Genomic DNA, 15,299 nt, shown 5'->3' with positions numbered 1-15,299 from the left:
TGAATCAATAGGAGTCTTAACACTCTTACTGTTACTCATTCCAAATTTTTCAAGTAGTTCAGAAATATATTTTGATTGATTCAAACCAATAGAATTGTCAGCTTCATTATAAACAATATTAATACCAAGAAAATAGTTGAAGGTTTTCATTACCTTTGTTTCATATTTCAAACCAATATCAACTATGAATTTATCGATGAACTCAATGTTTGTTGATGCAATAACGAGATCATCAACATAGAGTACAATAAAAGTTTTACCATCATCTTCATTACGATAATATATGCACGTATCTGATTTACAACGTTTAAAACCAAGATTCAATATGAATTGATTAATTTCTTTGTTCCAAGAATGGGAAGCTTGTTTCAAACCATAAATACTCTTGAGTAATTTACAAACTCTTCCTGTTTTATCATCGAAACCTTGTGGTTGGTTCATGTAAAGATCTTCATCAATAGTTCCATTGAGAAATGCTGTTTTTATGTCAATTTGTTTGACTTTCATCTTCTCAATCATCGCAATTTTGAGTACTGTTCTTATCGAAGTCATCTTAGACACAGGAGCAAATGTCTCATGATAGTCAATATGTGGATTTTGTGAATAACCTTTAGCTACAAGACGAGCTTTGTACCTTTCAATATTACCATTGACATCTGTTTTTATATCAAATACCCATTTACAGTTTATCAAATTCATTTTTCCATCATTTTCAACCAATTTCCATGTGGATTTATCTTTCAATGACTGCATTTCTTGTTCACAAGCGATTTTCCAAAGCTCAGAGTCATTTCTTGCCATTGCCTCTTCATATGTTTTCGGTGCTTCAAAATTTGTCAAAACACTTAATGACTCATTAGCTGATGGATTCTGATAAAATCTATTTTCATCAAAGATAACATCTCTTGCCATGAATGTTCTATGTGTTATTGGATCATATATTTTATAACCTTTATATCGCTCATCGTAACCTATGAAAATTTGTTCCTTTGACTTCGGATCAAGTTTGTTTCTTTGTGCTTTCGGTGATAAAACATAGCAAATACATCCAAATACTCTGATATTGCTCAAATCAACCTGTTTTCCAAACCAAAGATCAAATGGGATTTGATTATTGATGCTGGAAGATGGACGTCTATTCAATAAGTAAGCTGCTGCATTACAAGCTTCTGCCCAAAAATCTTGATCTAATTTTGCTTCAATTAACATTGAGCGCATCATTTCTTGCAGTGTTCGATTCAACCTCTCTGCTTTACCATTCTGTTGTGGTGTATAAGGACAAGTTAACTCATGTTTAATACCCTTCGAATCAAATAATTTGCGAACTTCAGATGACAAATACTCTTTGGCTCCATCACTTCTCATTGTTTTCACCTTAGTTCCCTTTTGATTCGATGTAAAGTCAACAAATTTGGTAATTGCATCAATTGCTTCTTCTCTTTTCTTAAGAAAATAAACAGTAACATAATGACTGAAATCGTCCATGAAAGTAATGAAATATTTACTACCATTTAAGGATTCAGTTGGCATTGGACCACAAATATCAGTGTGAATTAGTTCCAATACTTCTTTAGTCTCAGAAGCAGATGCTTTGAATGGCTGTTTCGTTTGCTTACCTAGAATGCAACTTCTACAAATTGAATCAAGTTCACCTTTAACTGGTAACAATCCATTCTTAGTTAATACACTGAATCCAGTTTTACCAATGTGACCTAATCTTTTGTGCCAAATCATTTTATCATTGAGTTCAGAATGATAACTCATGTACTGTTCAAAATTTGCTTTTATTTTAAATATACCATTTTCGTTATGAGCAATAAATACAACAATTCCATTTCTTATTGCTTTAACTTCATTATTTTTGAACAAAACATTTACTCCCTTTTCTGTCATTTTTGAAACTGATAACAAATTTCGATGTAGCTCTGGAACATGAAGAACACCAGTTATCATCAACCTTTTACCAGTTGATTGCTCATTGAATATAACATTGCCTTCACCTAATACATTTACTCGGGTTCCATTCGCTATTGTTACCAATTTATCGCAACAAGTTTTATAATCAATAAACCATTCAATAACATGACACATATGGTTAGTGGCACCAGAATCAATAACCCAATCAAAATTTTCTTGAATATGTTGGTAAGCTAATAATGCCTCGCAATCTACCTCAACAGTATTACATTTACTGTTTACTTCATCATTTGATTGCTTCTCTTGTTTCATTTGTGCCTTCTTCTTGTAACAATGTTTAGCCATATGACCGATTTTTCCACAGAAATTGCATTTACCATTGAATTTATTCTTATTTGTATTATTCACGTTGAGAGCGATAGACTCAGTATCATGAACATCACTTTTCTGAGACTTCTGACGTTCATATTCTTCCAATACCCGATTACAAGCAAAATCGAAATCAATATTATCTTTTTGCGTTTCGAGAGCAATGATCAAACTATCGTATTCTTTTGGTAAACTTTCTAATAATACCATTACCAACATTATTGGGTTCACTTTATGACCAACTGCTTCAAGTTGACATCTCAACTCAATCAAACGATTAATATGGGTTTGCATATCTTCATTTTTATTGTATTTCAAATAAACAAATCGCTTCCATAATATCATTTGATTTGTTAAACAAGTTCGTTCAAAATTGTCACATAAAGCTTTCCAAGCATTTGCTGGACTTTCTGACTTTCTAATAAGTCCAAGATATTGGTCACCAACTGAAAGAGCAATAGTTCGGAATGCCTTATCAGATCTTTTTCTGAAATTTTCCTGACCTCGTCTTCTTAGTGAAGAATCAACTTCAGTACCAGTAACTATGTCAAATAAACCATAATCTTTCAGAATAAGTTCCATTTTGAACTTCCAATTTGACCAATTACTGGCTGACAACTTCTCAATATTATAAGCCTTATTTTCAGACTCCATATTCAATAAAGACACAAATAAACTCCAGATAATTATATCAATATAAGGAACCAAAATAATTCCAAATTAGATAAATAGTTCTGACCAGAAACACACTGAGCCCATAACCTGAAGTAAATTTTGATGTTGACTTAATGATCATTGAATTGTCATTAATTATTATTCAATTCAGTTTTACATTTAAAGACAAGATTCTAATACTTAACAATTAGCAAACATCTCGATTAGATGTACAACAATAATCAGGATCTTATAATCCTCAACATTATCAAAACTCTTGCTAAAAACGGATCAAAACTACAAAATTGTCATTTCAAATCGATACAGAAATCGGTTCGTAAATTTTGCAGCACAGTTATCAAGTCTTTAAGAAGCTCAGATTTTATCAAAACATGTAAGAACTGCTTTTGAGCCGACAGTCGTACAACAGACCCAAATCTTTTCGTTATTTTAAGCAATGGAATCCAAAACTTTATCGAAAATTAATGCTAGACTTTGCGTAAATATTGCTCTAAACTTGCTTATAAGGTCATTGGAATATTGGTGAAATTTGAAAAACGATTTTTACATTGAATGTTAAGAGGTTAAGGATCATGGGAAAATTTTAATCAAAGTTCCAAGAAATGTTATGCAAATGGAAAATGAAAATTTGGAAATGTCATAAACAATGGAAAACTTGTTTCTTAAAAGATAGATATTTTGTCTTTTCATTTTTCCGTGTTTACCTTTAATGTTTCTCTTTTTCTTCTTTCATTCATCTTCAACTTTAATTCAACTTTGAATAACATTTTTTCACTTCATTCTATTTACTTTTATATTAATATGAAAAGAAGCGAGTAAAGTGAAAGAGCAAAGACAAGGATGGAAAAGTTTCCACGAAATTTGCACACAAAATAGATATGTATTTAAATGGATTTGTAAAGTTATATCTTTTTGCATTTGTCAACAGTAAATCAACATTCTTACAGACAACAAGAGACGAAAACAAAGGCTTCGCTTTTGTTTAATTTTCAATGCAAATGTTGAATCATTTGGTGCAAAAGTAAACATGTCGAGAGTCGCAAAAACATATTCATTCAATTTACAAAAATACATTTCAAGTTATTACATTTTGAGAGAAGAGAAGAAAAAATTTCCCTTTTCGTTTCAATTTTTCCCTTCTTTTCCATGAGGAAAAAAGGTCGACACATTTCAAGAGTTTCAATGCAATTTGTCGACTTGAACTCGATAGATTTAGTTGCAGATTAAAAGTCAAACTTGGACTGGTTATGCCGATGAAATTGAAATTTGAGGAAAGAGGAAAATTTGTTGGTTCAATGGTTTTCAGTGGTAAACTCGATGAAAGGAATCAAGATGTTGAAGAGCAAAAAAGTGAAGCCATCAATTTGTAATCAAAATTTGTTCAGGCTCATGATAATAGTAGCTAAAAGCATCACCATCTTTAAGATATCATTAAGCGACATTATTTCGTATTTAAGCGACTTTCCCTTTTTGGGACAATTCAACCATAACCAACCATTTTAGCCAAAAGAGCACAAAAAATTGCATCAATCTATTTGTACACCTTTTCACTGTTCACTATTATTATCATTTTTCAGTTTTGATAACCTCAATGGAAATGTATCATTGAGTAAAATTTTTCATTCTTTTCTTCTTTTTCCATCAAACATTCTATTGCAATCATTTTATAAATGAACAATTTTCTCAAACAAACGTTTCGAATCAAATTTGAGAAAATTTTCTCTATTTTCATTCCATCAGTTGGTGACATTTTAAAGATTAATTGCAATATTCAACCAAATTTTCATTTCACCTGACAATTGCACCTGTCTACCAGTTCTCATTAAAACTCAATCGATTCAAGTTCATTGACATTTAAGAAGGAAAAGAGATTAAAATCGAGAGTAAAATTTCATTTCGAATGGAAATTTTCTGTTGATGACAAACTGCTCGAACTAAGGTCAACATAAACTTGCTTCAGGATTAAACTGTTGATGGATTGGGACATCGAACACGTTTCATTTTCTGTCTTCACTGTACATGATTATTCATAATTGATAAAAATCACTCCCAGCAAGTTATCCGTTGATGTTGAAATTGAGTTTTAATCACAAAATATAAGCTTTTTGGTGAATGAGATGTGAGATAAAAAATGGGCGAAATTAATTGATATTATTCATGGGCATTCAATCATTACTGTCATTAAACTTTCAAACTAGCTTGTGTTGATGTTGTCCATTTTGCTAGTCCAATATTCAGTGAATAAACTGAAATTTGATTGATAATGAAAGTGATTACTTGATGATTATGTAAGCGCAAACAAAGAGTCGATTGTGAGTTTGGAGTGAACAAAACTGGGACAACATTTCAAGAAAAATTTAAATGCACATTGGTATTCAAAGACTGTAATAGATTGAGATTTTCATGACAGATAACCAATCATCAATTAATTGTTAATCAATATTTACTCTTTAATCTGTCCAATAATGCATTCAGTGTTTTATGGGTGATGGCGAAGTGGATCATTGAGGCTGCAAACATTGACTCAATCAAGGTGGCAAGTCTGATCACATTGATTGATTGGAGCAAAGGCAATGATTGAAAGACAAGAATCGAAATGCGGTTAAATGTCAATGGAGTTGGTTCAGTCTATTGACTGTTCACATGCGAAAGCTTAGCATTTGGGTTTTTTATCCTTTTTAGGAGAAAAGAATTATTCGTTTTGTTATTTTTTGCTGCTTTCGAGAAACGCCAAAAATTAATGCAAAATTACATTAATGTTTAATGTGATGGTGAACCATCCGAAGCTTTAGCCTTCCAACACGAGAAGGAAAACTCCAGGGACTTGATCACATCACTCCGAGATAATTTGCTTTGCATGACTTAAACCACAATTTAATCTAATTTAATCTGTATTTTGATTTTCATGTCATTTTTTCGACTCTTCATTGCCTTCGATGGTTCTGTTATCTCAGGCTTTCCTGTCTTCATTTCATGTTAGAATTGATTCTCTTCATCTTGAGTTTATGATAGTTTTCAAGTCAACTGGGTCCAATCAACCTTCACGATTAACTATAAACTCAATCAACTTTGAAAAATATTATAAGCTCAGAGTAGCATGTCCGGGTCTGGGATAAAGTTATGTCCCATCTCCAGTCCAAAATCCTTTTGATAATCACTGAAATTCGAGGTTCCTTATTTGATTTACAGATAAATGTTGAAGAAGAAAAAAATGATATTCTAAAAGTTTCGGCCGTTCTGATATTTCCCTTTAGGTTCCATCAGTTGAAAAAGATGCAAAAATAGCCTAATGATGGATTAAAGTCAACATTTGCCATTCAAAATCCATTTAATGATCAACTTTGAGTCTCCACTTTTAGGTCATTTTGATTCATAATATAAACTTTTAAACCCATCATAAGACTAATAAATGACCGGAAAAATATTAAATTAATGACAATTGATTCGAGTAGACAAATGTTCAATTGGCTGACAAAAATTTCTCTCAACCCAATAACGGAATATTGAATAGTCAATATTAACATGAAATGAATATAAATTGACTGCTGAATGCATCTTAACTGTGACCCAAGTTTAATTGGATTAATAAAGATGATTAATAAATCTGGCAAGCATGAGTTGGAAAAGAATGATGAAAAGTGATTAAAAAGAAGAAGAAAAAATGGAATAAAAAATGTTGATAAAAGCCAAAAACAAGACAAATAAAGGAGCCAAAGTTATTAATCAAATTACGAGTTGAAGATGAGAGAAGCAGAAAGGAAGAGAGAAACAGTAATAACAATAATGGCAATAGTAATAACAACAATAATAGGAATGATAATAATGATGAAAAATGATAATAAAGCTAATATTGACAGTAAAAGTTGTCTCTTAAATTTTCAACATTCTCCCATTCAAGATGAACACATAATGATATACATTGACGATGAATTTCAGTCTCTTATTGCAAGGGTAAAAAGTCATTATAAATCTTCGATTGTTAATGCAATTATAATGAAGAGACAATCGAACGGCTTGAACAACATAAATTTCATGGAAAGAATGGACTGAAAAGTGATGAAAAAAATGACATTCATTTGATTAAATTAAATTGTTGTGAAGAGGAGAAAAAAGGAGAGAAAAAAGGACAACATGGAAAAAGATGAATCCGAGTAATAAAGATGAACATGAGGAGGAAAATTTGGCTTAATGTGTTGATAATAATGGTTGGTTAATTTAATGGGATAATATTGGTCAGTGCAAGATTGATTGTCTGGCCATGAGAAAGTGCGAAATGTATTGGAAGGAGGAATAAAAAGGAAAAAGAGGAAAAAAGGCAAAAGAAAAGTGCATTAATGAGTCGACATGTTTTGGTTCAACGGAAAATGAACACAATATTGATTTCCATTTTTTACGAAAACAACTTTGAACCATTTTCATTCAACTATCGAGTGTCATTTGAACAAAGCTAAATATCAATAGAAGTCTCAATAGATGTTATTCAATTTGGAATTTCGAGTTTTCGGAGTCTGCTTTGGCTGCAGAAAGAACGCATTTCAAAGCTAAATTTTGAGGAAAATGTTGTTGAACGATTTAATTTGAAAACTTTTTCAATTTTCGTTTCCAATTGTAAACGTCACATCAGCAAATTGTTTAGCATGAGTCGATGCATTGAAATAGTCATCTGCCGATTCGAAGACTTATATTGGAAATACTTTTCTTTCGATTAGATTTTTAGAAAATGGAAACTCCAAGAATTGATACAGTCAAGAAGATTGGAACAAGGTAATAGAGCTTTTCAGCGACAATAAACTGGGAGTGAAAAGGGAAAGTAAGAGTTTCTGTTGTGATTGTTGATGTTAAGAGTCGGCGAATTGCTTTACTATTTAGTCTTTTACTTTTCATCACGAAATTGTTGCTCTTTTCATCTTCTTGGATACAAATCAGAATTCAGTAAATGACAATTTGTTTGGAATTAATTTTGCATCTTCTTTTCTTGTGCATTAGTCTGTTTCATGTCTTCTCTTGTTATTTTCTGGTAACTTTATTGAGGCTACTTGAATGATTCGAGGTTAAAGGCTGTTGCCTAAATGATATTAATCTGAAAGAAAGTATCAAAAAGAGAAGAACAAAACATTTTACACTTTTTCACCCTCAAACTTCTTATGGATAAACTGGGAAAATATTAATGAGAATATTGATGGAAATGAGTTTAGATTAATGCAATTTCAACTCAACAACTTTATTTGCTGATTGAATCTCAAGTTGAGCGATAATTTTCATTGATATCAACATTAATATCGAGGAATAAAATTGCATTTTCTGTTTGGAAAACGCGATTTTTCCATAAACTTGTTCCATTTTCATTTGTAAAGATTAAAGCTGATTGATAGGTATTTCGAAGATAATCTCTTGGGCTGTTATTAATGTTTAAAGGGCAACAGCTGTCACAGCATGAAAGGGTCAAGAGGAAAGATATTGCTGATAAGTCAGCTTTTAGAGTTGAAACACTTTTTGACCTTGCTGGTTTAATGTGCATCATCAAAAGGTTTTGCTCGAGTAGCTTGTAATAATAAGTTGTGAGTAAACTTTTGTCAAAATGTGATGTTCAAAATGAAGAAGAGGAAAAAAAAGTGAACCATAAAATGGAAAACAAGAAACACTGACAGAGAGAGAAAAGAGATTTTCTTTTTCCATCCAGAAAAATGCTTAATATTTAGCTCTCGTTGGGAAGCAAAATAATTTTTGGCGTAAAATTTGTTGAACAAATTAAAAGCGTAAAATGAAAGCAATTACAAAAGTACAAACTTGCTAGCTGCTGACATGGAAAAAGGTAAACAAAATGTTGACTTTGGCGTAAAATGAAGTTGATGAAATTATTGACCTTTCATCATCTTTTCCCTTCAAAACAACAGTTAACCTTTCTCTATATCTTCCAAATGATCTCACCTTTCATTCACCTTAGAACTCAGTTGAACACTCAACCAACAAAGTCATCAGTTAAAGTTGTTTCAACACCATTTGCAACAGAACATTGAAATTCTTCAAATTTTTTCCTTCCAAAGTTTATCGAGACAAGTCAAGTCCAATTAACAATGGAAACTATTCCGTTCAGATTCAGACAAACTTTCAATAAACTTATACTAAATTCACATAAAGTTTTGTGAAGTGAAGCTCGAAACCAAAACGACGATTTCAGAACTTAAAAACTTTTCCACTTTCAATGAACAGAAAAATTCTCTTATCTTGGCTAAAAATCCGTTCATCAAAAGAAATGAACAATGTATAAAGCTCCCAGAACTGGAACTTCCTTGGACTCGATAGAACCACCATTACTCTGATCTACAACCTCTAATTATTCAGAATTCGACCCATCACAGTCTCCTTCTCTAAGGTTCTAACCTCTTCTCTTCACTTGCAGCGAAAACTTAGTTTACTCTTAAGCATTCTTAAGCATCTTTAGCATTTACTTCTCGTCTTCCAACTTTGCATAAAAAGTCAAAGTAATAAATTTCTGCGTAAAAGTCAATTGTCTTGACAATTAACTTTATGATTGTGACAGCAATGCCCTCGACTCTCTTTTTTATGCGAAAATTTTCCTCAACTTTGCTCAAGATCGAGTTGATCACAAATCTTATTTAAATTGCTTAATGAATGATTTCCAAATATTTATTCAAATGAGATGAAATTTTAATAAAAAACTAGAAGTTTCCTTTTCGTTTATGTTCATTTCAATTTGCACCAATTTATATTCATTTCTTTTCGCTATTCTTCATCTCGATAATCTCGACTCTTATTTTCACTCCCTTCAAAGTGTATAATCAGTTTTGTCTTTTTCCTTTCATTTGGGGAAAGTTTGCCAGAACAAAAAACGAAAATGTAACAAAGCGAAGAGAAAACGCAAAGAAACAAGAATGATAACTAAAAGATAAACACAATTTGCTAAACTGAATGTTAATGTACTTTATAATATAAACATTTTGCTCATCTAAATGTAATATTTTATATTATTTAAATATGAAATGGAGCAACAACAACAAGAGCAGAGAAAAAGCAAGGCAAAAGTAGAAAGAAAGAAAAACATTTATCATTCCATTTAGACTCTCATTTATTCTCATGTTACTTTGATTGAAATGTTCATGTCAAAACATAAATGATAATAATAATGCTAAACAGTCTGAATAATTTATCGCAAACAATTGCCATCAAAAGTGTGCTCCAAGTTAACGCCAACCATTGCATCTTTCATCACAGGGAATGTTGCCATGTTAAACAAACGACGCTCTTCCAACAGACAATTAATAATTCTGAATGTTCAATTCACTTTTTTTTCCTGCAAATCTTTTTTTCTCTCTTCATCTTCGCTTTTTCAAAAGCCTGTTTTTTTGTGCTTCATCAATAAGAGATTAAAATGAAACAAAGTTTACCCAAATGAATAATCAATCAATGTGCTCATGATTATCATGATGACTTGTTAAAATGTATTTCATTTTCAACAAAAGAGAAAGAAGACAAAAAAAGGAAAAAATCATTTTAGGATATTTTCAACTGGAAAACCAGGGAAAAAAGCATCTTCAATAGATTCATCAATTCAAGGCTGAAAAGTCACATTACATTGTATTTACTTGTAATGGATGCACTTTAAAACATTTCAAGGTTTGCAAGAAAAAAAGACACTTCAAGAGTTCATGTGAAGAACTTTTTTTATTCACATTTTTTGCTCTCTTTTCTGATGCATGATGAACCCAGAATTGGGTTGGCAGAATGGAAAATGAAACTCGACATTTCTGGTTGGAAAAAAACGAAACATTAATTAGCAATCAGATAATGGACATTTGGGTTGACTTTGATTTCCAATATGAAACATCATTTGAAAACTCATTTTGATTGATTAATCATTTTTTTGGCCTCCATTCTGGTTACATGGAAAATTCAAGCCCAAACTCTTTTGGTTAATCAATTGCTTTTAATGAAGTGCAGAGAAATGCTTGTAAAGATTGTTTTGATAAAGAAATGTGAAAGTCGAGCATCACGAGTGATGGACAAAAAAGTTTAATCGCAGGCTGAGCTTTGCATGCTTGCCTTTTCTGTTCACTGTATCATGATCAAGTTTCGTGGCAATAGTTTTCAACTGTACTTATCATTCATGTCATATAAATAAATTAACAATTTTTTCTGTTCCATTTTGTTTATTAAAAACTCTTCTGTTCATCATTCAAAATAGATTCGACTAATGAAGATAAAATCTGATGAAACGAAAAAAAAAAGATTTTCGAAGTTGGAAGTTTTGTTTGGAAGAAAATTTCAAGTTTTTGAACCAAAGGTCTCAACAGATTTGAAAGATTCGAGTTCAAAATAGAATAATTTTATTGCAAAAAAAATTGCTTCTAATTTGTTCTCAATTATCGTTTAAAGTTTTCGTGTCTGATGAAGATCATTTTAGTCGAAATGGAAGAGGAAAATGTTTCGAAAATTGCATCATCGGTTTGCACACTTAATCTGATGTTTGAAATGAAGCTTTCTTTAAATGTCTCATTTTCTGAATCAACATTTGGCTTAGAGGTTTGGTAAAGATATGTAATTGAAACGCTTGTTTATCCAATGTTATGGTAAATGTTGATATAAAGTAACTTGAATGGAAAGGAATGAAGGACAAACTGAAAAAGTTGATCCAATATTTTGAAGCATTTCTCAAAGTAGCAAGAAAAATAAATAAATGATGAAACTCATCATTTTTATATCGCTATTCAAACCAATATAGTTTCATCTTTTTTTTATTTAGTTTTACCTTTCAATTGCATTTGGAGACGAAATTTGTGGACAAAAAAATCATCTTACAATTTACTCGAACAGATAAACATAAGTATTCAAGTTTTATTTCAAATTTTTTATTTAAATGTCACTGAATTTTTCTCTCTCTCTCTTTTCTCTATCATTCCAAGTCAGGATGGAAAAGTTTGGAAAGATTTGAGTAGGAAGAATGGAAAAGAAGGAAAATGAAAATGAAACCAAGAAAATGAGGCTTACCATGAAAAATGAAGAAAAAAGGGAAAAAGAATAAAGAAATTTTTCCATTGAATTGTAGGTAAAGAAATAAAGTAATATTCTTATTGCATTTATTCAGATAAAATGTATATAATTGAGTGTGTCACCATGATTATTGTGATTCTTCTTCTTTCCTTCATTATTCATTGAAACGATTTTCGATTGAATATCAAAAGAATATCAATTTTTCTCGCAAAAAGAAGAAAAAAGCGAAGAAAATGGAGAAATGCTCTTTCATCATGTTCAAAGTTTTCAAGAAGAAAATACGAATTTATCATTTATTAATAATATTTGATAAGTGAAAAAATGGAATGAATTTTTGTCTTCTTTCAAAATCGATATTTCATGTCTCCATGAAATACGCTTTGAATGATTATCTTGCAATAATGCAAAGCTGATTGCTATCGGATAAACTGTTCTTTGCAAGAGTAACGAACAAGAAAAAAAAGGAAAAGAAAATCATTTGAAACCGGAACTGAAAAGCCTGGAGGCTTGAAAAGTGAGAGAAATTTTTCTTCTCTTTTCCACTTCATTTTTCATGGAAAGAGAAGAAAAAATTGCCAAATGAAATTATTGTTAATCGTCGAGATTGAATGGCTTTAAATGGCCATTCAAGGTAAAAAGAAATTTCGAAATTGAAAAGGAAAACTTTTCACGATTAATGAATGAAACATTTTTCACTTTCATTCATCATAATGGTGTATTCATCTGAATATCATGATAATGTCAACCTAATGAAGTTGTCATTTCAACAAAATTTCAGCGAAAAAAAAGTTCCAAAAAATCAATTCAACCATTTCTCTCTTTCATTTCGAAAATTGAATCGAAACAATTATCCAACCTTCGATAATGAATTTATCGAATCTCAACACCTGAGAGTTTTTTTTCTTCAAAACTTTTTTTTCGCCACTTTTTCGTCTTCTCTTCATTTACTTCCTGAAATTGAATTTTGGTACTTTTCTTGCCATTGCTTTCCATTAAACTTTTTCACTTTTCATCAGTTCATCTTTAAAGGTTTCCAACTCTATTAGCTGATTTGATTAATGTGCTTTACTTTACCAACAATTAACATGGAAAAAAAGTTCAATTCAAAAGTAGATTCATTAATCTTCAACTTTACCACATTAAAGGGAATATTTTTGTTGCTCTAAAAGTCGCCTTTTTTTGCCACTTTGCTCAACACTTTTGTTATTCATTAATGCATGCTAGACAACCTTTCATGTTTACATTTTGTATTATTTAATTTAAAGAGAAACATTCATCGAAGAAGAAGAAGAATGAAAAAAAAACATTTTCTTGTTAATTAATTTTCAAAGTTCATTAATAACTATGAGCAACTTTTTCCTCTTTGATTCTCGGTTTGTTGATTAAACTGTAAATGTTTATTTACAGTCGACTACAATGACTTACCGTCGACTCTTAGGCTTTCGGTTGTTTCAGGCAAGTAAATAGTCCATTGAATTGTTAAACTGGTGAAAAGTTGTATAAACAAATGCAGGTTATCCATTATGGTATAGTGGATGAACATTAAACAAATCAAAGCTTTTTGGACACAATTTTTGAACTCGAATTATTTTTCACAATTGAATCTTTTCCCATTTCGAGGTTCAACAAATTTTGCAAATTAACTCATTTTTTGTTGGAATGAACATCAACTGACACTTTCGATTGTTGTATTTCACTTTCGAAGCTAGACTTTCACATTTGAAACGGAAAACTGAGACACTCGAGAAATGACGGTTATCTTTTTTATTTCATTTGCACTGGTTTAATCACTGGCTTTATGTTAGTGGGTCGATTGAGCTAATGAAATTTGAGAAAATTTGAGGTTGGAAAAGTTTATTTCGATTTAAAAGATCGAGTCTATTAGAGTTGAATTTTACGATTGGAAAACATGTCAATGATGAGATTCAAATTTCATTTTAAACTTTTAATGATGAGGTTTGTGCAAGTGTTGATTTAATAAAAGGCTCAGAAAGACAGACGGAATAATATTGAACTGTGAAAGGTTGATAACAAAGCGAATGAAAAAGGAATGAAAGAAAAGAGGAAAAGAGCGAAATGAGCCGAGAAAAGTGAGAAAAACAATTGTCAAAGAGTTTGCGTTCTTTGATGAAATGAATTTGTCTCTTGATTATCATGCGCACAGTTCAATGGTAATATTTCAAGTTTATAACCGCAAAAAAATGTTCATTTGCTGGGCAAAATTTGCAAAATTTGCTTCCAATTCGAAATTGACATTTTATTCAAATATTGACAATCATTTAAAAAATAGTGAATCGATTGCTCTAAACGATCATTTATTATGATTGTACAGCCCTGATTGAAGTTGATTGATTCTAATAACATCTCACTCCTAAACCAGAAATTCATGGTTACATAAACTTTTAACTCGATTTGCTTGTTATCAATGATTAAATTTATAAGACAATAAGGTTGACGGATGAGTGAACATCAAATCGATTCTTGGATCGAAAGAAAATTAAAAGACCGATTAAAAATCGACATTATTGTTAATAGCTGTGAAACGTATAAATTGATGCAATTTTACTCGGAATACAATTGGCATTAAAAAACTACGCTTCAATGGAAAATTCTTATTCACACTACTCGCCTGGTAGCGTGATTCGTGCTATCCAATTAGCCTCAGCAGATCAAAGGAGTACTGATACAAAATCTGACTTTCGAGTTAAGAGCTGGGACTTTGTGGGTATTAAATTGAGTCCATTCGTAAATTAAAATTTATAAACATGAGTTTTCGATTAAATCGAGTCAAAGTTTAAATTCGAACGCTTTTGGTACAGTTGTGAAACCAGATTTTTCATGAAGCTCATTTTTCTGGTATATCTTTCAATGAGCATTCAGAAAATACTCTTATTTTGGGGGATAAAGTTTTCTGTTTCTGCATAAGAGATCGCTTAGGTCTATGGAAAAGTTATCAGCGAGGACTGTCGATAAAGAGCTGAAACTCGTTTTTTACCTATGAAAATTATTGGTAAACATTAAAGATCCAAGACTTTTTGATCGATTTGCGATTTTTCTCAAAATTCTCACAATAATTGATTATTCTATGATTGTATCTAATCGATTCACATTCGATTAATCGATAGCTGAAGTAGAATAGAATTGCAAATGTGCGAAATCGATTTTTAAAAATCGATCTTCTCTGCCAGTAAGCAATTGCTTCTTAACACAAAATCAGTTCTCGTTGGTTATAAACAATTTGAATAAATTATTCAGGGAATAACAAAAGTTTCAATTATTAAAAGTCTAATTAGAAAAGGTGAAACCTATCAAGATTTTTTTCTCCTCTC

The 15,299-nt window shown here is 31.0% G+C and overlaps 1 protein-coding gene across 5 annotated transcripts in view; it reads right to left on the bottom strand.

The window, feature by feature from the left end:
* LOC107361387 (protein turtle-like) overlaps nt 1–15,299 on the bottom strand; it is a 163,946-nt gene that overhangs the window by 66,866 nt on the left and 81,781 nt on the right. Inside the window, exon 1 of one of the 5 annotated variants that reach the window (XR_016198219.1) lies at nt 13,396–13,655. The exons of 2 other annotated variants lie outside the window; for them this stretch is intronic. Coding sequence is in view for 2 of the 3 variants with exons in the window: in XM_015928208.3 (XP_015783694.2) it covers nt 13,396–13,513 (118 nt within the window). In the remaining variant the exon portion in view is untranslated. Of the gene's footprint in view, nt 1–13,395; nt 14,039–15,299 lie in introns of those variants that run through there. 2 more of the 5 variants (XM_015928208.3, XM_015928209.3) reach the window with 2 other exon arrangements.

Source organism: Tetranychus urticae, chromosome 1 (genome assembly GCF_039701765.1).
Source record: "Tetranychus urticae isolate SD_2017Ah chromosome 1, NJAU_TeUrti_SD_1.0, whole genome shotgun sequence".
Taxonomy (NCBI): Eukaryota; Metazoa; Arthropoda; class Arachnida; order Trombidiformes; family Tetranychidae; genus Tetranychus; species Tetranychus urticae.
The sequence above is the reverse complement of the archived record's forward strand: the minus strand, read 5'-3'. Positions and strand labels throughout refer to the sequence as shown.